The 27,079-nt window shown below is 32.9% G+C and overlaps 1 protein-coding gene across 1 annotated transcript in view; it reads left to right on the forward strand.

Annotated features, from left to right (window-relative positions):
* Window positions 1-27,079, forward strand: part of LOC145291075 (uncharacterized) — a 115,125-nt gene that overhangs the window by 27,194 nt on the left and 60,852 nt on the right. Inside the window, exons 6-9 of the mRNA XM_080136589.1 lie at window positions 8,202-8,319; window positions 12,649-12,714; window positions 13,994-14,117; window positions 16,689-16,788. Coding sequence (XP_079992715.1) covers window positions 8,202-8,319; window positions 12,649-12,714; window positions 13,994-14,117; window positions 16,689-16,788 — 408 coding nt within the window. The remainder of the gene's footprint in view (window positions 1-8,201; window positions 8,320-12,648; window positions 12,715-13,993; window positions 14,118-16,688; window positions 16,789-27,079) is intronic.

The following is a 27,079-nucleotide window of genomic DNA, read 5'->3' on the forward strand; positions in this document are numbered from 1 at the left end:
GGGATGATGAAGCAAGGGACGCCGTACTACATCGTATGATGTTCGAAACCTTAAAATCTGCACAGCAGAACGATCCGGCACAGGGAAATTGGTGTGTGGACGGCAAAGAGCTGAATGTATGGGTCGATGCTAGCTCCCTAGCAATTGGGGCAGCCTTGGAGATGTGTGAAAATGTGCTTGAAGATGCATGTTGGCTGCGACCTGAAGATGACTCTCAACATATCAACTTGGCTGAACTGGATGCCGTATTGAAAGGCATCAATTTGGCTCTCCAGTGGCAGAGCAAGGTGCTACACATAAAGACAGATTCTGTTTGCGTATACCATTGGGTCTCGGACACGCTAACTGGAAAGGCGCGAGTACGCACCAAAGCAGCAAGCGAGATGCTTATTAGGAGGCGATTAAGCACTCTTAAGGAGCTCGTGAAAGAGTACGGGCTGACAGTGGATGTGACGCTGGTTCAATCAGCACGAAACATTGCTGACCGACTGACACGAGTGCCACAGCGGTGGTTTGAGGCAATGAAAAAGAAAAACGGTCTTGACCCAGTGATAGGCGCGGTCCACACAGACGAGCTGGATGAGAGTCAAATCATGGCTATTCACAAAGATAGTGGACATCCGGGGATGCGACGCACTACCTACTTTGTCAGGAGAAGATGTCCAACCACGACAAAAGCAACTGTCAGAACGGTCATACAGAAATGCGAGGAATGTCAGTCCATTGACCCAGCGCCAGTCAGGTGGGAAAAGGGAAAGCTGGAAGTTAACGAGAATTGGCAGAGAATTGGAATGGATATCACGCATTATGGCACCTTCCATTTTTTAACTTTAGCAGACTGTGGTCCATCGCGTTTCTCCATTTGGAGGAAATTGGCAAGGCAGGACTCGGCAAGCGTGATTCATCAGTTGGAGGCAGTGTTTCTCGAGCGTGGCGCGCCGCATGAACTCCTTTTAGACAATGACACAGCTTTCTGCAGCAATATGTTCCAAGCATTTGCATGTAAATGGGGAGTTCACTTGCGATTCCGTTGTGCATACGCTCCAGCCGGGAATGGCATAGCGGAGCGATGTCATCGTACAGTGAAACGAATAGCGGCTAGAATGTGTTGTCCCATACAGGAGGCTGTCTACTGGTATAACATCACACCAAGAGACGACACATCTCCCTCCACTGCGCCTGCCAACAGGATTTATCAATACGAAGTTCGAGTAAAGGAGACCAATCTCGCAACTGCGTCCCCAGGTCCCAAGAACAGCTTTTACCAGGTTGGAGATCGCGTATAGGTCAGAAGACCACAAAATCGATGTACCACGAGGTTCGGCAAGGGTGAGGTGACCAAGGTGATCAGCCCTCAGTCAATTTTGGTGGACGGTGTGCCTCGTCACGTGAAGGATTTGCGCCCTCGCCATTATGTTGTTACATCGGAGGAAGAGGGAGACTCAGACAGTATGATGTCTTCTGAAAAGACAGAGAGTATGATGCAGGACGACGAAGAGGATTTTGAGCCATATAATGTACATACTGAAGAAGCGGAGGAAGGACCACCCGTCTTGCCTCTACGAAGGAGTACCCAACAGAAACGAATACTGCCCCCCTGCCCTGATTGTGAAACACCGCCTATGGAGCAGACTGGTGGCAATAATGGCGATGAGGAGGATGGCAGGGAGGAAGTGCTGCCTCCGGTTCTTCAGAGAAGTACCAGACAGAGACGACTGTCCCCCTGCCCCATTTGTGATCATGAGATCAGGGGGGAGTGTAGCAGAAGTAGCAATAACTAAAATGAGGGGAAAAAGAGCTTACCTCGGGTACGTCTGTTGTGTCACCGGTTGGGGGGAAAAGAGAATTCCAAGATGGCGTCCGGGGGTTTTTATTAGCGTTTACCCCATGCAACTCTTGGAAAATCACGTTTCTGTCTCATGTGATTATGCAAATGGATAATTCCCGGCCACTATAAAAGCAGGAGGCTAGAGACGAGTCGGCAGTGTCCTGCAAACTGTGTGTGTGGGTGTTTCTGGCGATTGGAGTGTGTCTTCTTTTACCACGGTTATCACGGACAGGAATTCCCTCTCTTCTGGAGGTGGGCGATATTGACTATTTTGAAGTTGTACTGTTGCTGACAGAACATTTATTTATTTATTTTTTTTTTTTTGCCTACTACATTTTTGTTTCAGATACAGACACAACAGTTAGCATTAACACATATTACAAAACATTAACAAATCTTACAAAACATTAACAAATATTACAAAACATTAACACATATTACAAAACATTAACACATATTACAAAACATTAACAAATATTACAAAACATTAACACATATTGCAAAACATTAACACATATTACAAAACATTAACAAATATTACAAAACATTAACAAATATTACAAAACATTAGCAAATATTACAAGAAATGGACAAAAAAAGTGTGAAAAAGCTTGTCTTTGAATTGGATTTGAAATTAATTTGTGAATTTTCACACCTACGATTGAAAAACATTTCGCCGTTAAGTTTCTTTGATTCTTTCTACTTAAAACTTTGACTTAGTGAGTACGCCGGCACCTAAGACAGTTTGCAACTTACCCTCTGCCTGATTGTAAAATTAAGCTTGGATGGGTATAGAAGCAATAACATCGAGACTACTAGTAAATTCTTCATTTACATACATGTCTGGCTGGTGATCATCTAGCGATTAAAATGAACAGTTATTTCATTTATCAATGAATACGAGACACTTTGTTTATAAAAAAGACTTAGTTTATTTTACGATATATTTAATATACACACTTCAATACAATGACGGCGGTGGTGTGTTCGTGGTGGGGGTGGTCGCAAACTGTGCCAATTTGTGTCCCGCAGCTGTTCATCTCTCTGACTGTCTGCCTGTTGCTTTGTTGCTATCTCCTTTTTATTGCTATCTCTTCGACTGCTTAACCCATTTCCTCGCCAACTTTTGCTGGTTTTCGGTCTGACCCATGACCGATTGACGTCATGAATCCAGGTCGCTACAAGACCGGGGATTCCATTGTTTATTTTCGTTGGCCTAGCTTAGGTCATCTTTTCCTGGAATTTCTATTGTTTTTCCTGCTTGCATGGACATTAGTTCGCTCGCACCTCTCTTTAACATTGAACCTTTGGGTGGTTTGTTTCCACTGAAAGACACGGACATTTTGTCAACATTAAAATGTAAGTGCATTTCTAAAAAATCTATTCTAAATACATTGAAACTGATTTTTTTTTCGATTAAAAAAGAATTACTATTTTTATAACATTTTATCATATTTTTCATATTTAAACTTATAATATATAAGAACTTACAAGTAGTAGTGGTAGTATATTGAGTCTCTCTGCTACGTCACCCTTCCAAAATAAAACAAGATATATCTTTTAAGCGATTATGCCTTAAAAAACTTGGTTGAAAGATAAACAAACAAAACAATTATTTAAGAATATAGGGTGGAGATCCGCTTCAATATTAATTGAACATAAAATGATTTTTCATTTCAGAGACATTGTAGCATTTTAGAACACTAACCAAAAATTATTATTTTCCTCATGGAAATAAATTCTATAAGCTTTGGGGGGTCTAAACGATTGCGCATAGTTTTACAAATTTGCCAGTCAGACTTAGGGTTAGAGAACATTTCTACAATGTTAGAGTAGCCTGAAAATGATGATTATTCATCATTTAAGATTAAATTAATGTATGAAAGTTTAAATTTATAAATAATTGTGCTTTTTTCCGGTAAGATTATCAAGGTGTCCATATGCAATCGCATAAAACAAAATGAAGGTTGAATAAAACAAAAGGATAATATCATTTTTAGCCAAGGGTGTTAGTCTAAAATTCTTGCAATATTAGTAAAACGTATTTCTATTCTAATTATCTGTATCTTGCTTTTTTGTTTGTCAGTAGTAATAACCGGGCAAATATTGATGATTAGGGTAAACACATGAACATTGTTTGGTAAAGAGAACGTATAGATTAGTTAAGAATACATTCACATCCGTTCTGAAGTTAATAATTGTTTTTTATATAGTAACTATGTTATTTAGAAACTCATGATTAAAATGGAGAGGGGACGTTGCTAACTAATCTGTTCCTATACCGTTTTATTTTGCATAAAGATCGTTAATTATTTTCAATTGATTATGAAATATTCAAATAGCATTTTACCACCAAATAACAGATGCAAATCGGCTTTGTTTTAAAAGAGAAATGCATCTTTAGTTGTTTCATTATTTTCAATCAATTAAATGGAAAACATTCGAGAAAAATATTTAGAACCTCCCTATATATTTAATATATGTCTCTCCCATACACACACTAAGTCTATTTTTTTGTTCGCAAAAATATATGCAGATATGAGGTTTCAGAGTAATTCGAAAAAAAAGGAAAACAAATAAATAATTAAATATTTAGATATTTAAAAAGAGTCGGAATCCAAATCGGGAATCGTATCGGATCATGAATTTAACACAGAATCAGTAATTGAATAGGAATCGGGAAAATTTTTTTTGAATCATCCCATCACTAGTATATACACATGTATCCATATATATATATATATATATATATATATATATATATATATATATATATATATATATATATATATATATATATATATATATATGTATATATATATATATACATGTATACACATATGTATACATACATATATATACATATACATGTATTCATATATACATATATACACCTAGGGGATCGGACAAAAGACACCGGATAAAACCCACCAGCTTATTAAAGCAAAAACAGATAAAATCCCAAATGAATCAAAAACATTAAAAATCACTTTTTATATTTTTATTTTAGTTAAATTTAGGAAAACTAGACACCGGGGAACTAATTTTGGCAAGGTATGAAAATCAAGCATCTACGGAATAAATGTCAATTGAATAGAGAATTTAAGACCATTCTTAAAGACGATATACTTTTAAATAGGATTCAAATGGCCCTCACAGAAATATACATATTTTTAAATATTTACTCTTGTTAGAAAGGAAGTAAGTCGATTTTTCTAAGTTAGGTACGCATCCTAAGGAGATTTTTCTAAGTTAGGTACACGTTCTAAGGAGATTTTTCTTGTATTATCTTTTACAATTATTATATTAATAAAAAAAAAAAAAAATAAAAACTTAAAATCACATTACCAGAATTAATTCATCATACTAAATTTCGGTTTAATCATAAATATGTCAATAATTATAAATTTTTGTTAATAGTTTGAAAACAATCAATTACTCCGTGATTGTTCAAAACTTTACAGAAATTCAGCAGTATTTAAACTATCGAAAAGAAAGCCACTTAAATAGTACTTGAGGTGTAGCGCTTCGTTCCCATTTAAAATTATATCTCCTGATATGACGCTCAAAAATTTGTTTTCAGTCGAATTTTATTTCGTACTTGCTTAATGCTTCTACAATTCCAAAACTACGTTATTTTCTGTTTCTAATTTTCCGTTGATTATCAGTGATGTTTGAAAGTATTTTTCTTGACAAAAATGTCTCGTTTAAGTTTTTGGAACATGTAAATCAACTGCTTTCTTTGAAAGGTTACCTAGAGAATTTATGCAAATTTTTAAAACTTTGCTTTAAAAATATAAATATATATGTAATTTTGATGTTATTATCATTTTAGTTTTAGTGATAATTTAAAAACAATAAATATTTATCATAATGAAAAATTAAATTAAAAATTTGTAACAATCGGTTTTGGAATCGCAAATTAGGAACACATTTTTCCGATTCCGTTACCCCCAAAAGTTCCGATTTTTTACAAACATTTTTTTTATGAAATTTCAGATTTTTTGTTAACTTTTATTTATTTTTTCTATTTTCTATTTTTACCCTCTCAAAATGCCGCCCCCTGGCATGTGCCGCTCGTAAAATAGGGACACATTTTTCTGATGCCGATACCTCCAAAAGTTCCGATGTTTTCCAACGTTTTCGGCATAAAATTATAGATTTTTTTTTTACCGTTCATTTATTTTTTTTATTTTTTTTACCCTATCAAAATGCCACCACTGGGCACGTGCCGCCCGGGGCGGATCGCCCCCTCCTTTGTCTCTGCCTTGCTACGCTACTGACGTAATAATTAACTTAAGATAATCATCCCATAAGAAAACCGTTTTACAAGTATTTTAATCGAATGAGCTATGACGAATTAAAGGTACTTGTACCCTCTCGACGTAAATACCCCCGACTAACCTGACAAGCAGTAAATTCCCAACTGCTAGACTTTGGAATTCCCACCCGAGTCCCTGCTTTCCTGACTGTAATGACATGCAGAAGTTCAAGTGTAATGCAAACAAATACTTCGCTGTTCAACTCCCTACATATCCCTGTAGTTTTCATTCAAATAGTAGGCCTTTGAATCCAAGTGGCTCTTTGCTTTGTTTACACTTGAATGTTACTCAAGATATGAGTTAAATGGTGCATTTAAAGAGAAATCTGAACCAATTAAAGATTAGGAAAAGAAGAATGTTTCTATAAATCAACCTCCCCTAATAATATCTAATAAGTCTCGCGCTATCAACCAAACTAATAAGGCACGAATGCCAAATATACACATTATTTACAACACATTTAGAAATATTTCAAACATTTTATCGATTTCAAAAACAAACAAAAAAAAACGCACACAAATTTATCTTTGGGGAAAGTGTAACTTACATTTCATATTTTTCTAATCTCCATGAAGTAAATTTTTTGAAAAATTCATAAATTTAAATGATACTTAACATGTTTCTCATCAATATTTCGCTTAAGGCTGGGATATTTTTACCCAAATTATCAATATTAAAATTTTATATTAATACATTTTTTGTAAATAGATTTTTATAAGAACACAAGAATACCCGTTAATGTAAAACTGAAATATTTGAATTTTCAAATGTTTGTACTCATATTATGCCCTTTAAAAATACTTCATATTATGCCCTTTAAAAATACTTCAGAGAAACTGAAATTTGGAGAATATTTATTAGTTTATGTCTAATACCTCTTATTAAAAATTTCACAAAAATCGGAGTTTTTTTCCAGCTCCTTCTTACCGTTTTAGCATAAAATAAAATACAACTAAATATAGCCCACATTACGACACCTTAAGAATAGTGATTGTGTTCCAAAGATTATACTGATCGGTTAATTAGCTTAAGAATTTATCTTGTACATAGTAATGTGCAGGGTAGTCGCTAAAAAAGCAGAAAAAATTATATAAATTTTTTTTTTTCAAAAACTAATATATTTCTTTATATTTATAATTTTTTTTTTTTCAAAAACTAATATATTTCATCATTCGGCATTACATAGCAACGTCTAAACATAGGAATTCACGCTCACGTGGCGATGTTTCCAAAGTAACTTGTGTAATATCATTCACAACGGTTGTCAAACACGCTATCAAATCATCAATAAAATTTGAGTTTCCACTAATAACATGCTCTAAACACAATGATCCAATCTGCTTTCAGAACAATGATAATACATTTATAATCTCAAATTTCTTAGTTTTCAACCGACAAGCCTACTATTTACACATGCCTACTAAATTCCATTCCTTCACAGTTGAGATCCCCAGATACGGGAAAATTTCTACTATAATATCTTCTTTTCTCGAAATGCGTTACAGGAAACCCATTATGCATGGTGGGGACGTCTACTTGTTAGTAAAACACATCTTGCCTCCGATGGTGAATAGCTTCTTTTCTCGAAATACTAGCCTTTGGAATTCTCTTCCTGATCCTTGTTTCCTTTGTTGATTCAGAAGTTTAAATGTAATGTGAACAAACATCTAGCTGCGCAAGTCTTCTTTATGTCTTAGTGGAAATGTGCCTTGTTTTGGATGAAGTAAAGTAAAATCTACAATAAAATTTCTTCAGCTATTAATATACACAATGATTTAAAAATTCTTTTTTTCTTCTTTAAATTGCTACCCTCAAAGGAAAAGTCGAATGCCAATATATATGAAACACTTGAAGATCATTCGAAAAATGAAGGTAAACTTTCTTTACATTTGTCAAAATTTTGTTGCTTATCTATTGTTTATTATTCATCAGTTTAAAAATGTTTAATTGCTTTTGAAAAGTTTAAACTCTAATCAAACGTTTAATGTTATTTGCAATGAATATTTGTTCTTTTTACATAATTATATTTTTATTTTTTATTTTTTGTTCAGGCCAGGCTATACTTTCCAAGCAGGATGTGATAAAACCACCTGACTTCCATCTTTTAGGAGAACTGTTACTTGGTTATGGTTTTAAATATGTTTTTGATGCCTTAGTGATTATCGACCTGTGAGTACCAATTAATATATAATTGACATTTTTAAGCATATTTTGTAACATTCATTCTATATCATGTGCAATGTTTTAATATTTAAATGGGTAACTATTCTAAAGAAGTGCAATATATGTTTATAGGTTTACATTTATTTTCTATACAAATATTCAAAAATGTTCCTATTAAATATAAAATACTGATGTCTGCTGATTTTCTGATTTTCTCCAACTTGATTCATTAGTTTTTCATATCATTTGGTATCAAATCACATGACTATAAATGCAAAAAAATCTATCCAAAATAAAAAAGAATTAAAGTGAATCGTTCGCAAAACAATACAATTATGCCGGCCTTTGTCAAAGATTTTTGATGTGACAAGTGCAACTGTCTTAGGTTTATAGATTAATGATTCAAAGATTTTTAATGAAGACTCTTTGGTACGATATTTTTGCAGGTCAGTTCTTTCATAAGAATTCTTGAAAACTCGTACCACATAGGCACTTTTCCAACTATTAGGGAAGCAAGATTCATCAAGGAATTGGTTCTAGGCTTTGGAGAGGACATGAGCCAGTTCAGTAAAGCATATTTTATTACTATAGCATGGATAAGATGAAGTATGTATGCTTTGGAGATGTCAAATTATTTTCATGATATCTAGGGTGTGGTAAATGTGATGACCAGATCATCAAGTGTGATTTCTGTCTCTTGTGGAAATTGAGATGAAGTGGTTTTGGAGTTCAAGGTGGAGTTTAAGCAAACCGTTTGGCAAGCAGCTTTATCTGTTGCCTTGAAAACAACGTAATGGTATTTTTTTTGTTTTTTTTTTACATAAGAATCACCACTTATCAAGACCAAGAGGCCACTCGATGATAAGGGTTAAAGAGTCTACAGTAGAAAATTGGACAATATAGTGACCGTTAGTAATGGAAATTCGGTAAATTTGTATACTTATATGAAACGGCTCATACAAAACTTGTTTACATTAGACTTGAAGATAACCATATTGTAGTCAGCTGGAAAGCAGGAAAATGGAAGACAATCCCATAGGCGTGCAGTTCTAAGAAAGAAGCTTTTTTCATGGAATCTACGTTTAGGTTTAGGCACAGATAAAGAGTGGGGGAAATTGTTGATAGTGTTTTCTGCTAGACGGGTGTTTCTTGTGAAAGTTTGGCGAGGGGGGGCATAGATTGGAGCTCAGTCGAGCACTTGCCATGAAAATAATGATAAAGCAGAGACAAACTCGCTACATCTCTTCTTTGAGAAAGAGGTTGCAGGGAAGAGAAAAGGACATCCCCTACGAGGCTACAAAGTCTATTTTGAACTCTATGAAGGCAGGATAAGTCCTCTCTAGCATCTCCTGCCCAGATGTGGCAACAGTATTCCATCCTTGGACGGACCTGCCTCTTATGTAGATAGAGAATTTCATCAGCAGTGAGATATCTACTGGATTGATAGAAGAATCCCACCCTTTTTCCAGCAGCCTTGGCAACGGATTTAATGTAAGTGTTTCATTTAAGATCAGGAGCCCAGAAGCTTGTCAAAACATGAGGCCTCCCCAAGACGAGAGCCATTCATTTCAATTGATGCCAGATGGGGATCAGAGCGTTGATGATGTAAAGATAAAAGCTTGGTTTTAGATGCATTAAAAGTAACAAGCCACCTCTTTCCCCATTGTACCACTTGCTCAAGATCAGAGAAGAGAGAATTGGAGAGAACTTGATTGTGTACAGTCTTAGATGTGCTACCATAGATAGTAGTGTTGTCAGAAAAAATGTCTACGAATGATGTAAGGATATGATTTGAAGATCATTAATGTAGATCAGGAAGAGAGTTGGGCTCAGAATGGACCCCTGAGGAAATGAACTTTTTGTTGTTCTTTGTTCACATTATTAGATTTTCCAAAAATTACAAACTCCTAATTTTTCTAACTTAATATGTTTTCCACTCATCTTCGTATGGTTGCGGTTATTTGACTCTTGCAATGGTCTCTTGACGCTATGAACTTTTGTCTCTGAATAACGACAGTTAAGATGATGGAATATTTTCTTATTGTCTATACGCAATAGCAGCTACACAAGTTAAAGTGAACCATTGAAGAGAGAGAGGCTTACTATAGAATTTTCGCATGGCGATAAATGCTTTTCTGGCTGTTTTGATTCATTGGGTTTCCTCATTTGTGTTTAGCAGGGAGAGAAAATGTTAAACCTCGGAGAAATTTTCAAATAGTCTGTTCGTCATATCTTGTGGGTTCTTGTAATGGGACTTTGGTTAGAGGTTTATATTGATGACGACCATTGTCACATACCCAAGTGAGCTATGGGACTCTGTCATCCAACCTCTATCAGTGTTGTCAAGAATAGGTCGAGAAATAAGGCTTGTTGATCCTTATGATCTGAAAGATGGGTTGAGAAACTAACGGTTTGTGATAGAGAGTGAGCAATAGAGGCATTACATGTACTGATACAAGCTGTGTTTGTGTAGCTCGAGAAAGGAAACCTACTTATGTAGTGGACATTAAAATCTCCAAATACATGAATTTGGGAACATGGCTTCAAAGAAAGTGTTGCACCGTCCTATCAAACACATGGTTTAGTAGAGTACAGTCCTGGGTCAAAAGAGAATGCTAGAGAAAATATTTCACTCCAAATGTCAGCTAATGGATTTTCAGGATGTTGTTTTATGGTCAAAAGTTTACGGTAATGTTGACCATTATAACAAAATGACCAGCATTCCTTCACTCAGCCTTATCAGTGTTGTCTAGAATAAGTCGAGAAATGAAACTTGCTGATTCCCACAATCTAAGAAATTCCGGATTGAAAAAGGAAATATAAGCAATTAATGCTGTGTTATAAGGTTAATTTAAGGCACATTTTGATTTTTTTGGATCTGCGTGGATTGTAAATGGCCTGCTTTCAAGTATATTGTCAGTAAGGTATATTAGTTTGGTAAAATTTGTTTATGCAGATTTGTCTTTAAATAAATTAAGTGATTCTCTGTTAAGTGCAAGTTTTCTTATTTATTTTGTTTTTGCTTTGTTTTGTAGAATATTTGTCTAAAACAGTTTTAGATGAAGCGATGATAATTGACAAATTCTATGCATTGTAGCAACTATGATACTATCGGCATTCCTCCATGCCTCAAAATGTAAGGAATTAAAAATCAAAAGAAGAAAAATATAGCAAACAAGAGGAAATAAGTTTATCAGCACAACAAAGGTGTAGGAAGTTGTTCGCTAACGAATGCAAAAGAAAATTAGAATGGGATTGTTGATCAAGGTGTAACAGTGAAGGGAAAGATCTGTCAAAATATTTTAGAGTAAGTTTCAGGAGTGGCAGTGGGTTTTGCGACAGTTTATGACAGTTGGAGATGGTTTACAGACAGTTTTCAGCTTGCAACAATTGAGGGCAGTTTGTGTTAAACCTTTATAAACCTATACTGGTAGAAAACATAATGCTAGGGTTTTGAAACAGGATGCTTTATTAACAACAATCGCTCATCAATGAAACAGTTTGTCCTTCACCGAGTCTGCTCCTGCTTATGTCCTCCTGTAAAGAAAAGCAGAAGAGTTCCACAAAGAGTAAATGCCCCTGTCTTAATATATTAACAGTTTCCACTTAAATACAGTTGAAAGCAGATCGTCACTTTGACTAGACTGAGAGAGTTTTATGAGATTGAGATGAGCTGACATCAACTGACGAGCAGAGCCTCGATAGAATGTAGATGTGGACATGCGTGTAGAGGGTTGATGGTGTCACACACACACATCCAGAATCCAACAGATATTTTCAGAATGTGTTAGAAATGGATTTTTTGTATTGTATTTATTTTTTTATATACTTGTGAGCCGCTGTGCATCCCTTGGCAGTGTGAGAGACGATGACACGGCCAGAAGAGAAGATGAAAGAAAATAAATCCACAGCACAAAACGTTGAGAGAACACATCGTCGTATCACACAACTGACAAAATGAAATTGATGATTGGAATTGTTGTACCGTTTCTATCTTTTTAGGCAGTGTAATTCCGCCTTTATCAATTTGGTGTTCCCAAAACTGTAGTTTCTTCACACTAAATATATATTTGTCTATATTTATCTTTCGGTCATGTGGTTTTAGTTTTTGTATTACAGATGTTGTCCATAAATAAAAAAGGAGAAAACTCTTTTCCATCTCCCACTTGACCTACTTGAAAAGTTGCATAACTACATGGGAGATAATATATAATTGACTAATGCAAGGGAAATAACTTATAATTGACTAGTGCAAGGGAGATAACTACATATACATTTTTGGAAAATATGAAGCTGATATTTAATTGAATAAATTGTTATATTTTTATGTTTTAGGGTAACTTTTCTGATTGTTTATGCACTTGCAGGAAGTGAATCCTTTGGCGAATTACTTGGAATCAAGTATGAACATTTTATTTTATATTTTTTATACTTTTTGTTTGCTATCATTACACTTTTTTTAATCTACTTAAAATTCGCAATAACATCTAGACTTTATTTAAACTTTTTTTAACAATAGTTGTGATCTGTAAGTATGACATCTGCTTGTAAATGCGTCAGAGTTGTGAAACCATATCAAAATGTAGAAATGAAAAAGATCAGAGGTAGCATAATCTAATCCTGAGCAAACGTTAAAAGTTCATGATTCATGAACAGATACATCCTTTATATACTGCTTAGTCAGCAGCTGCTGACACAATGCTTTGAAAAGATACGATTGGTTGACAGAAATTCTGCTATACACATAAAGAATGGAATTAATTTGATTTCTTTCACAGTTGCTAAAAAACCAAGGATGCAGCCTTGTTTGGAATGTCGTGAAGGGTAGAGGGGTACGATACTTTCCTACACTAAAAACATTTGAAAAATTTAACTGTGTCTATGTAACGTACCCGACTGAGCTTAAATCTCCTTCTTGTAAAACATTCGTAGCAAGAAGAAAATTCAGTTTGGTGAGAATGGTGGAGTAAAGTGTTGCATTGAAATCATTGTACAAAAAAATTCCATAGAGGTAGGTTCTCGCTTCATCTTTGTATAATGATTGTTATGTGATAAAAAGGGATGATCTTTCACTTAGCGATCCTTCAATGGTAAGCTAAAATTCACAAGTAGTAAGGAGGGCCTAACATCGAAGTTTCAGATAAAGCGTGCAAGAACGTAATGACGGCTTTGATTATTTAGGGTTCGGATGAGAGAATAGAATGAAGATGATGAATGACTAGATAAGACGAAATGTGTGTATTTTATTTTCCTCAATATAGAAGCGTGCATAATTGAGAATGGTTGCTAATCTTGAAAATTAGTTATGCTATGACATTAATCTTAATTAAATCTCTCTTGGCCATTTTTGTATTTCGTGTTATTTAACTGAAAAGCTGCTTTGAATGATGTTGGATGTTTTAGGTGAATTCAACTTTAAACAGAGAAGTTGTTTGCAAATGAGTAATTATCATGACAGAAGGATTAAGAAAATGTGATTGAAAGATATTTAAAGTAGCAACAGAAGTAATCTCTCTCTTTCTTTATCTCTCTCTCTCTCTCTCTCTCTCTCTCTCTCTCTCTATATATATATATATATATATATATATATATATATATATATATAAAGTTAAAATCAAAAAATATTAAAAATTAGCGAACAAATTCTTTGATAATTCATTTCTTTTCATCCTAATTTCAGGTACGTATACATAATTCCTGTATTCATTTGGTGTCTTGCTTTCATCGTAATTTTTGCTGTCAGCTATATCAGAGTTTTAATCTCTGTGCTTACCTTATGCAAGGGAGTCCTTTTCTCTTTGACAGTAAGTTTAATCATTTTAAACATTTAACAAAACACATTAAATCATGCAAAGTCAATGAAGGCGATTATGAATTAATTATTTATTTCTAATAACATCAACTAATATTTACCTCATCTGACTAACAAAACTGATTTTTATATCTAGCGTTTTTCTTGATAAAGCTATAGACCACAAATGTAGAGATGGAGTTTTATATTTATATATTAGATCATGTTATATAAGACTTATAAAGTCATAACTCCTCCTATTAAATTTAATTGGAAGATGAGATAAAAAAAAATTGGCAGTGAATATATATACTATGTAAAGAGAATCTGTAAAACAGAACTTACAAACAAAAACAAGCCATGCCTGTGATAACATGCAGCTTTGATATTGTCAACTGACCACAAAGGGACATAAACAGACTAGACATAAAAATGCAGAAAATGTCGATACTGTACAGAATAACATGCATAAACCAGTGTCTGTCTAGGTTATATCTGCCCAGAGGAGCAGGAGATATGGGTTTCTCAGAGATTGACCATCAACAGTGTGCTACTATCGTTAGTTCTGCGCCATATCTGATGAGTTCCCAAAATCCAAACTCAAAATGATGCACCAACATAAAAAACAGTAGAACAACCTTCATTACAAAACTAGTCAAACATTTTGGACAAGACCGTCTTACAGATGAGAGAGAATCAGAAAACATGTCTGCTATGAAAATAGCCCAAAAGAATTGTCCAAAAGAACATCAAGAACTCCTATTGCAAAAAAACTAGAAGAATGGGCCAAACAACAGCGTGTCGAGTATTTTCTGGATGAATTCACTTAAGATTATATAGACAAGGAAGGATCTATAGACTAGCTAAAAAGAGGATCGCTTCACTATGATCAGAACAGGGTTATAATGGCTGCCCAAGACCAAGACTTGATGACCAACACTTAAAAAAAATGTGTGGTCTTAGCAATGACAACAAGTGCAGGTTCAGCCACCAGCAGTAGAATGTGAGTCACTTGACATTCAGCTGTAAAATTCTGTTGGGGAATGGTTACTAAACGATGCAACACAATAGAGTGTGTAAATATCTTAACTGGACGATTTGTAAAAAGTTGAATATTGAATGCAGTAGCAAGTTCTGGGTCCATATACCAGAGAGAACAGTTAGAAATAAGTCATATGCCATCCTCTATGACTATGCAATCCCTACAGGTACGTACCTAGGAAACGGAGTTATAAAACCTGATATAGTGATTTGGGACAAGAAAGAGAAAGAAGCAACCTTAGTAGAAGTTAGTGTCCCCCAATGATGCTGGATTAAACAGAGCTGAGAAGGAAAAGATAACAAAATATCAATGTAATTTATGCATGACATAAAAAGAAACTAATGTATGGCATAAAAAGAAACTAATTTATGACATGAAAAGAACCTCGACTCTTTGAAAAACCTTTATCATTCCAGTAATTATAAGAGCAACTGAACTCATAAAAAAGAATTTTCAAAACTACCTGACAAATATACCCGGTAAATCAAGTGCAATAGGGATTAAAACAATTGCACTTAAAGGGACGGTCATAATTTTAAAAAAGATCGGATGCTACAGAGATCTTTTTAAACATGGAGTGCAGGCGTGTTCCATTCAGCTATCAAATATCAATACATTGTTAGATGGAGAGAGATGTTTGGGGTTTCTTATACTTTGTTTTTATCTTTACTGGGATAATAGAGTAATCAGAAGATCCTAGTGGATATAGAACTGAGGATCAACAGAGTTGAGGGCATGTTGTTAGGAAAAGATCTAGACTTGCAAATTGCCCCTCAGCATCGGGTACTGAAGTGGGTTGGTTGACAACTGTGTTAGGTAGTAAGTAAGTGAGAAATCATGACAAAAGCTCCCTTCATGAGTGAATAGAGCGTGATCAAATTTCTCAGCGATACTCTCAAAGATAGCAACTCCATCATTTTGGATTACAAATATAAATGCTATGCTGTAAGTATTACTCTAAAGCACATGTATGTATGTTTGGGGTCTTCTTTGTAGATGTCCCTGCCACTGGGAAAGCTATCCCGTATGTAGGCACATATTCCATGTTCATGGTGGTCTTGATAGTTGGGTTTGGACGTGAAGTTAGATTAGTCTTTGAAATAGGCTAAGGGAGCAGTTGAGTCAATGCCAGTTAACAAGTAGTCAGGAAATAAAGAATTCTCTACTGTTATACTGGGTGTCCAAGGCATTTTCTACAATATCGAGGTGGGGGGGGGATTTTATTTTCCTAAGAGTTTAATTTTAGGCTTCAATTTATAGATATGAGAAAATAGTATATTGATATAAAAATTATTAAAGGGAAAGGAAAAAGTATAAAAAAACCATGCAAATTTCAGGAAAAACGATCTTGAGGCGATCTTGATATATTAAACGCAATAGTTTCTTACATTGACAGTAAGTAAAATATTTAAAAAATAAAATCAAACTTTGTTTTCTTTCTTCATCATAAATGTCAACTTTTATTGGTAAGAATACCAAACGTTTACATGAACACATTTTTTATATAGATATTGTATATTTATGTTTTACTTTGTATTTCAGGTAATTGTGGTATTGTTTGTAACTTCAGCAAGGCAAGAAAATGCCTCAAATGATTTTAATTATATTCAAGATTCTTTTCTTATGAGCACAATAACTACAGGTAAGGAAACTGTTTCACTTTTTTCTTGTTTGTGTTGTCTTCCTTCTAACAAACTTTGTGCACGATTTTGTCTTTTTGTTTTTATCAAGTGGTACGATCCTTATGCTGTGGTAGAGATAGAGTTTCAAACAGGTCATCATCAGTGATTGCTTCATGATAATAACGATGGGTGTTGCCTGGAGTCTGAGTGACAACGTCTCCTCAGACTTTCAGTAATTTCCAATTTTTTTGATAAACATAGGAAATGACTTTGCGCTATTGTAACTGCCGCTTACCATTGATTTCTTGTTAGCACTAATAATTGATCTTCTCTAGGATTTGGGTGCCAATTAATCCCCCTAAGGTTCCAGTATTCTCTACACCATTCAAGTTGAGGTCTAGTTACTGCTTTTTTTTTCTTTAGTCTTTCCATCCTTCTTAACTCTTCACGACTATTTAAATGATTATCATCACATAATCACTTTAGTATAATTACCTTTTCTCCAATTCATTATACTAGAGGATTTCTATCCAAAGCCTCAGAAAGTACACGACCGTACCATCAGTTTCTAGCTCTGCACCCCCTTATACTGTCTTAAGTCATGAAATCTAAGCGTGGCATTTAGACTCAGATTACATATCTACCGTATCATTCTCATATCATTTTTCTCCATGCCACACATGTCCTCAATCCTTCCTGGCAAAGTCTTTCATGCACCATCACACTGAATATACATGCCTGTCAGATTCTTCCCTTGATCAACAGTGCTCTGCTGGTTTGTAATGGCAGAAATTTTCTGAACTTAATTCATTCAATTCAAACTCTTGCAATCACACTAGCATCAGCCTCTGTATTTCACTAAATTTGAATTCTCAAAGCATTCCTCTAATAAACTCCAGCTACATATAAACATAAAAACTCCAATAAACACATAAACAATACAGTTAAAACATATAATAAATCTTTAAAACTTTAAAATGCAAGAATGTCAAAGACTGTCGCTAAAAACATGACACAAAAGTAGGTTTAAATGTACTTTCTTAAAGTTAAATGTTCAGAGCATTTCTCCAATATATTCCAAATACTTGACCCAAAAGTAGTTTATCTTTGCGAAATATTTCCCCCTGATTATAATCAACTCAACCAAAAAATTTCAAACAATAAGAATAGATGCAAAGATTCTGGAAAGTCACAATCAATAAACATCTGCTCCATTTACATCTTCCACATGGTTGCATAAAAGAAATGGAACAAAGCCAACAACTACAAAATTATCTTTAAGTCTCACAGATGACCTAACACAATATAAAAATTCGATGTAAAAAAGTTGATTAAAAAAAATGTTATTACCAATCACCTATGCATCGTAAAAAATTAAACCTATTTTAACTCATTTATTCGGATCTCTTGTTGCATGAAATATACATGCGTTATGGACATGAGCATCTCTTTGGGGTAGTGAGCACTTTCTCATTATCCTCAAAAGTCCAATTTCCGGTCACAATTAATTTCTATGATGGTAAATGAATTAAGCAAACTGATAAAAATTCAAAATTCAATTTGATTAAAAACTTATACAATATCGTATATAGTATGACTCCTGGCTTGGCTGTGCTACAGATGTCACGCTGACAAATGAAAGAATGATTAGGAAGAGTCAAAACTTATGCTATGTCGGGCCGTCTGCTAGCACACACACACACACACACACATATATATATACAGTTGACACTCTGACATTGATATTAAAAACCTACTTTTTCTATTTAAAAATGATTAAAACGAACTTTTTAATATATTCAGTTATGGATATGCGATCGACCACATGATGGTTAAGTAGTTTGCATATTCCTTTGAAAATAAACGAGCGTTAATTACTTATTCATCTTTTATGGGTTCTTATTAGACGATTGGTTCTATTTCACTATTACGTTGAATAATGCATAATTGCAGAGAATTTAAGACGAAAACGTCCAGCATACGGAAATATTTTATATATATATCTATATAACTATCCGTCTGTCTGTCCATCTGTCTACCTGTCTGTCTGCCTCTCTCTCTATCTCTCTCTCTATATATATATTAGACTACCCGTGACCCGTTGGGTCAGTATGTTATATTAGCTATGGAATTAATGCATGAGCGTGACACTTGTGACGTAAAGAAAATAGTTTTTTGTGACACAACAGAAACATTTCTATGAAAGTATATTAAAATGAAAAAATAATATAGATAGATTTCTATGAGTCGTTATATTTATAATTATTTATTTTTGAAAATAAAAACTTACAGCCATTGAATTATAAGTGGTTTGCCATACTCATAGGTAAATGTGCACTGAACAGATACCGGCACTTGATGCCGAGTGTGGACCCTGCACAAACATTGGTCTATTTAGTCATGAAAAACTTTTTCAGGCCAAAAAAAAAAAAAAAAAAATTTAAGCCCAAGGAAATGACAAATTGATAAATGGTAGTCACATTTAATTCGCATAGATAAGCAGCGACAACACCAGTGATCTGTCGAGACCAGACACACAATTTTTATAAATTTTTGTAAAGTTAACTAAGAGTTTTTTAATAAAAATCCTTTTTTACTGGATGTCTTCTGACATACAAATTTTGCACCGAAAAATCTTCATGTCACGATACTTTATGAGAGGCATCTCCTGATGACAAACACTACATTGCATCGTAGATGCAAGTATTTAAAATCAATTTAGCATTTTCTTTGGCATTTTATTATTATTTTTTATGGCCTGAAATAGACTAATGTTTGCGCAGGGTCCATACTCGTCATCAAGTACCCAGATACCATAATACTTAAAGTTAATTCAAATTTTCATATATCTTTTAATTTAATCGCGAAAAAAACAATTGGAACGCTGCAAACGTACACAGTAAAAAATACGTTTTATTGTCGGGTTGATTATGTACGCATGCGCAACCGGAAGTCGTAAACCGGATGTTGGGTTACAACACTCGTTACAAGGTCATTTGAGTTTTATAATTATATAGATATAGTAATATGACATTGTCAGTATGTCACTGAAAAGTCTCTATCAAACTCGTCTATGAATATTTAGTCCACAAGACTGAAATTTGATATATAGAGTATTTGGACCTGTGACACACTTGCGATTTGGTTTTTAGTCGGCAAAATCCCTACTAAGAGGTCAAAATTGAAATCAAGGCAGTTGACGTTGACACGTGTTTACAAACATGTTTACATGCACAAACTCACATTCATAGATTAAACAATGTTACTTTTGAACTATTTATATGCATATGGGCGTGCCTCAAAGGCTAATGAATGAGGCTGGAAAGCTGTATGTTTCAGCTTTGATTCTAGCTGATGGCACCTAACTCATGTTTTCTTTTTACTTTTAATATCACTATTATATATTAGGTACACTATAATAATTGATAAAAAAATTGGCTCAATAATAATAAATATTTAATCTGCATGAATTAAAATACCATATTTAAGCGTATCTTACTACCGGTAATGTCGGGCAGTCTGCTAGTATATATATACTAGCAAAAGTACCCGTCGTTGACTGGGTTAAAAAACAGCCTACAGTAAAAAGGACTCTGATTTATGAAAGTATGATAGGGTATGAAAAGGAAGGGTTGTAAAGAGATAGCTTCGAATTTGGAGGTATCAAAACCAAAGCAAAATAAGATGAAAGTAAAAATAAAATAGATAAACCCCATAATTTATTACACCATACCTGTTCACATTAAAACACTTATCACAATATTCTGTGGATCTATATTAAAAAACCTTGTTAAACTTTGTGACATATTTCCATTCTATGGAGGTCAGGCGCGAACGAACACCCCATAATATTAATTATTTAACACCCCATTATTTCAAACTGAAAAATAATTATCAAAGTATACTTACGCAGATAGATATGAAAAGTCTTTATTAAAGTTTGTGCCTATTTCCATTCTATGGAGTCCAGACGCGAACGCAGACCCCAGAATTTTATTATACCATCCCTATTTAAGTTAAAACATACTTATCAAAGTCTTATTATGTACATCTACATCAAAAACACTTGTAAACGTTTTTTTTTAATTTTAAATTTTTTTATTTCCATACTTTGTGGACCAGGTGCGAACGCAGACCCCACAATTTTAATGAACCACTGTTCTGCCAGATCAAACGTACCCATTCCTGTGTCTCGATACATCTTCTATCATTATATGTAATCAGTTTTTTAAAATAGTCAACCATATAGGAGCTTATTCGTGACCACACACACACACACACACACACACACATTCAACTTTATATATATATATATATATATATATATATATATAATGTAACTCTTGGTTCATTCGCAGTTAATAGTCTAAAAAACCACTGGACGGATGGCATCCACGTTTTGGTATAATATGTTTACTATATCCATGTGTGTTTTTATGTATTTCTTTTTAATTATAACATTATACTTAATTTTTCTATGATAAATAGGTGGTTTTCTTTGTACCGATAGGTCATTTTTTTATTTAGGGAGAATTATTTATTACCGCTTCCTGTCACGTGACCAGTGTTTCTAATTTAGCGGTTTTCCTGCTAGATCTGGAGATTTCGTTTGCAATCTAGTGGGGAATTCTAGAAAATCTGGAGATATTTCGCACCCACACACCCGCAGTTTTATATTAAAAAATAAAGAAAAGCGCTTGAAAATACTTTCAAACATAAAATAAACTCATTCATGTAAGTAAAAAAAAAAGTAGCATTTATTGCCTTTGGTAACAATTATTTATTGAGTATTTGTTTTGTTTTTCACCTTTTTTTCGGCTGACCATTCTTAGATCTCGCTATAAAATCGATTTTTCCACGTACATTTTAGGTGGGGGGGCATTCCAACCTCCGAAGTTTAGTTTAAAATACGATCTAAGCAACCCTGCTTAATTTAGAAGTATTTAGTCGAAATTGTAAAATGCAAGAAACAACAGCAAAAAAATTTAATTATCTACCAACCTGAATACTTTTAACTTGCTAAAACAAAGTTTTTTTGTTTTTTTTATTTTTCAAATTTCAAAATATGTTGCACCATTATTGTAATGTTTAATTTGCAGTATATTTCAATTTAACTTTTATTATAAAAAGTTTGAGTTTATGATTTATTCCTTGCAAAAAAAAATACCCTCTCTGAAAAAAAAACAGGTAAAACTAGCTAATAAAATATGTAAGCCTTTTGGGGAGCTAACCGCTTCAATATAATTCCAGAAACATATAGTGAGAAAACTCGGAACATTTTATATATTGAATATACTATATTTATATTTTTTTTATGGTAGGAAGTTAAAATATGGAGGTTTGGGGGGGGGGCAATTAGCGATTTTTGTAAATTTCAGATGATAAAAGTTTAAAATCTAGCGATTTTCTGGACATTTCTTTCTCCTGATCTCGCGGGTTTTTTAAAATCTCAGTTGCCAACACGGCATCACTAAAAAAACACTACAGGCTTAATGTAAACAGAATGTGTTTACAATATCGGTAAATTTTCAATGGGTTTAATCACATGATTATTGATAATGTAACCATGTGATTGAAATTTAATTTAAATTAACCACACATGGTCGCTTTCCTATCAAATATTCATCGAAAAATGGTACGTACACACAAAATGAATGCCGACGCTCAAAGTGTATAAACATTTTGACCCCTTTCTTTACTTAAAAATTCACCAAAAATTAGGAAATTAACCAATTTCAATGAAAATTGCAGTATTTATCAAATAATGATCGCAGAATATAATGCACTAATTATTTTTACTTAACTCTTAGTGAAAATGTTTTATTTTGTTTAAACAAAAAATACCTTTACTAAAGTTATGGTTTTTAGTAGTAAATAAAAAACGCAAGAATTTATTTTTGCTTTTTTTATATAAATAAAGCATCGTAATTTGTAACAATAAAAAATAATTTTTACAGTAACATTACGAAAAAAGCCCCTAAAGTCCATATTAATGAATTCGATATAACTCGAAGAAAAACGAATTCTCGCATACTATTCAGGAAATTAAATATTCAATTAGATTCCTATTTCAGTCACCTAAATTATTTAGGGTGAAATGAGTTTAGGAATTTATAGCCAAACCTAAATATTTTTTTTTTTTTGCTTAAAAAATAGCATTAATACAGTAAGTTAGGTAAAATTTGCATAGAATGCTCTGCTTTACGGTTGTTGTAAAAATGGAACGGAAATTTGAATTTCGTTCCCTTTTAAAGTCGGTACATTTTTACATTACATCCAACTCATCGTTCACATTCGACACGTCAACTTTTATAGCTTTTCGGGTATGCTGGCAAGGTTAGGGGTGTCTATTCTGAAAACCGTTGTTAACATGGGTAGATTGGTAGGTGTGTCAGAAATTTCGTGAAAAATAATGAATAATTCCACCCCGTCTTTCCAAGCTTATAACTCCTCGAAAAATGTAACTCAAGCCCTATTTTTTTTCAATTAAAGGAGCAAGGACCAAGGTTTCATAAAAAAACAACGTGTTTAAAAAAAAAAAAAAGGTTTTAAACTTCGGACTTTACAGGTAAATTTCTAAAAAAACACTACTTTTTTGTTTTAAATTTGAATATATTATTTATTGACCTTTTCTCTTCAATTTGTGATACATAACACTTTGGTGAGTAAATTATTTACTTTTTAATAGACATTTCAACATGGGAGGCGTGAATTATTCGACCCTCTGTCTTTCCAAGCTTACAACTACTCGAAAAATGTAATTAAAGCCCTAGTTTTTTTTTCAATTAAAGGAGCAAGGACCAAGGTTTCATAAAAAAACAAAACAAAAGAAAAAACGAACAACGTGGTTTAAAAAAAAGGTTTTAAACTTCGAACTTTACAGGTAAATTTCTAAAAAAACACTACTTTTTTGTTTTAAATTTGAATATATTACTTATTGACCTTTTCTCTTCAATTTGTGATATATAAAACTTTGGTGAGTAAATTAATTATTTACTTTTTAAAAAACACTTGAAAATGGGGGGGGGCGTGAATTAAAAAACCGTTTGTCCAAAATATTATATTCGGTTTATTGGAAAGGGCATAAAATTACACATTGACGCTGAAAATATCGTAAATATAGAATCAATAGAAAATTTTGATAGATTTTTAAAGTTTAAAAATTGAAAAATATTGAGTTCGTAAAATTCATTAGTTTTTTAAAAAATTAAAAAAAATATTTCTATTACTTTTTAAACAACTTTAATAGTTTATGTTGGAAATATAATCCATAAAGAAAATAAACAACCCACTTTTAAAAGAGAAATTACGAGTTTTTAAATTTTATTCGCAGTTTCGTGATAGGGGTGTCAAAAATTCCTACAAAAATTCTGATACATCTACTAGATTGGAGTGTTTATTCGTTGTAAACGTACCCTACAACCTATAAATATCGACATTTCCAATGTGAATGGTAAGCTGGACTTATGTGAAAAATAACAAAAAGATATACCAAACTGACTTTTTCGTTTAAAATGCAATTGTTTCCATTTCGTTATTAACTTTTTTTTTTAATAAATATTTTGTGTTTTATATACATAAAGTACAATTGTTGAATGTTACTGTTTTGATTATATTCGTTGGGGGGCACAATTAAACAATTAAGAAAGATTAAAACGAAGCGAAATTTAAGTTTCCGTTCCATTTTTACAACAGCCGTAAAACAGCGCATACTCAGCAAGTTTTATCGTAATTTATAAGCATAATGTTGAAACACTAAATCAACATTTTATTTATTTTTTTGCATAATTAATGATGGAAGTATTTTCTGTTTATTTTCTGAACATCTGTTAAAAATAATAATTTGTACATTCTCTTGAAAAAAGATTCAAATTTTTCTCTACTTTCACATAACTATTTACAGTGTTCATGTAAAGCATTCATCTGTTCTTTTTATAATAAAAATTCCGTTTTCAGAGAAACGTTTACTGACAAATTTCTTTAAAAAAAAAAGTGCAAGTTTTCCTGAAAAAAAAACTTCCACCTAACAATTTATGGTAAAAAATTAATCTTTTTTTGGAGAAAAAAAATAACAACTTTTATTGATTCAAAAAATTGCAAAAAATAATAAAAGTAATAAACGAACAAAATGCAATTTTTCTTGAGGAATGTGTCCCATTTTAACAAACTGGGCCACAGCAACGCGTGGCCGGGTACAGCTAGTATATATATATATATATATATATATATATATATATATATATATATATATATATATATATATATATGTATATATATATATATATAAATGTAATTTTGGTTCGTTAAACGTGAATAAAACCATATTTCTATGTTACCAATTTAATTGAAATTTTCAGAAAATCTATCTGTAAAGTCAATGAATGTTTGCATATTATTAAAATAATTTTACATTGCGAATTATAAAAATATTAATGAAAATATAAATATTTTTCGAAGTCGTTTCTGCGAGACTGCCCAATAATATTTCTGGTAACTTCCGTTTCAACTACTCTCGAATTACAGGATAAGTAAACAAAAAAAAGTTACTCATGCAGACAGTGATCCGTGCTGAAATAATAACGTTATTATTAAAAAAGACATTTTTAACATGGGGAAGGGAGGATGTTTTGTACCTATTCTGTACTTTAACCTTACAATTGAATAAAAACATATAAAACTTTAATTAAACGTGGAAATACGATTTAAAAAATAGCGCGGATCACTCTCTGCATTAGCACAAAAAATTTAAATTCATTTATGTACTTACCAATTTTTAAATTTTAAATACCTTTATTTATGTTAAGGCTTTTCACTCATGAAACATTACGTTTTAATTGTTTAGTTTCTTTTCTTTTTTTGTTTACATAAAAAAGTTTGTTTTAACTTTTTCTAAACTGTTTCATTTTTACGACATGCCTCAACGTGTTATAAACACCCTAACCTCCCCATGTTAAAAAAAACACGCCCTTCCATAAACCTCGAAAGCCGTTCTTAATATGGGGAGATTGGGGGGTGTTCATTCCGAAAGCCGTTTTAACATATGGAAGTTAGGGTGTTTATAATATGCTGGGGCGAGTCGTAAAATTAACGAAGTTGCTATCTATTATTTATTGTAACAATTGCTTTAAATTTATTTATTTGACAAAAAAAAAATTACAATTTGATACTCCTTGGGCGACAAGCAGAAAAAAAATAGTCGCTCCCTTAGTCCCCCACCCCACCCCGCACGTAACATCTTTTATTTACTGACGTTGCTGTAACTAAACGATTATTTGTCACATTTGCAGACATTTATTTATTTATTTTGAAAAAAGTTTTACTTTTTATGAATATTAAAAGAAAAATGGGTACTCATGCAAGAGTGATCCGTGTTGAAATAATAACCTTATTATTTAAAAAACCATTCTTAACATGGGGAGGGGAGGGTGTTTTGTATCTATTCTGTACTTTAACCTTGCAATTGAATAAAAAAACATAAAACTTTAATTAAACGTGGAAATACGATTTAAAAAATAGCGCGGATCACTCTCTGTATTAGCACCGAAAAATGTTACTCAACATTTATTAATAATTTCTCACTTTTACAAACATTTGATTTTAAATTTCTTTTAAAATGGCGACTTTTTTTTTCTTTTTTTTTGTATTTGCGGATGGGTATGTTGACCCCCCCCCAATGGTGTTTATTCCGAAATCCGTTGTTAACATGGAGAGGTTGTGGGTGTTTATTCTGAAAGCCGTTCTTAACATTTGTGGAGATGGACTTAATGTAAAAAAAATTAAATAAATAAAAAAAAACTAAATCATTTACTGATAACTTCTCACTTTTACAAATATTTTTTAATTTACATGCGCGGATGAACAAATTGTTGAATAGTGCGAAAACAAAACGTTTTTGTAATAAACTTCGGGATAGTTTTTTGGGTAAATATTTACATTTAAGTCCACCTCCACAATTTTCTTTTTTAAATGACGACATTTATTGATAAATAAATTTACTTCTTCGCAACTTTTATTGATAAATAAATCTACTTCTCTGCAACGGGCACTGAACCCCTCCCCTTTTTTTAATAGTATTTTCGGGTGGGTATGCTGACAACAAATATCAGTTAAATTTTGCAAATAGCCCCCCCTCCTCCAAAAGTGGTGTTTATTCCGGAAGCTGTTCTTAAGATGAGGGTGTTGGGGTGATTATAAGGTGGACCTAATCTAAAAATAAAACAAAAAAATAAGACAAGTTTTTTAAATGATTAAAATAATTTCTCACTTTTACAAACATTTTTACATGCGCACATAAGCAACTATTTTTCTATT

This window comes from Euprymna scolopes, chromosome 12, assembly GCF_053919585.1.
Source record: "Euprymna scolopes isolate OS-2025 chromosome 12, ASM5391958v1, whole genome shotgun sequence".
In the NCBI taxonomy this organism is placed as follows: Eukaryota; Metazoa; Mollusca; class Cephalopoda; order Sepiida; family Sepiolidae; genus Euprymna; species Euprymna scolopes.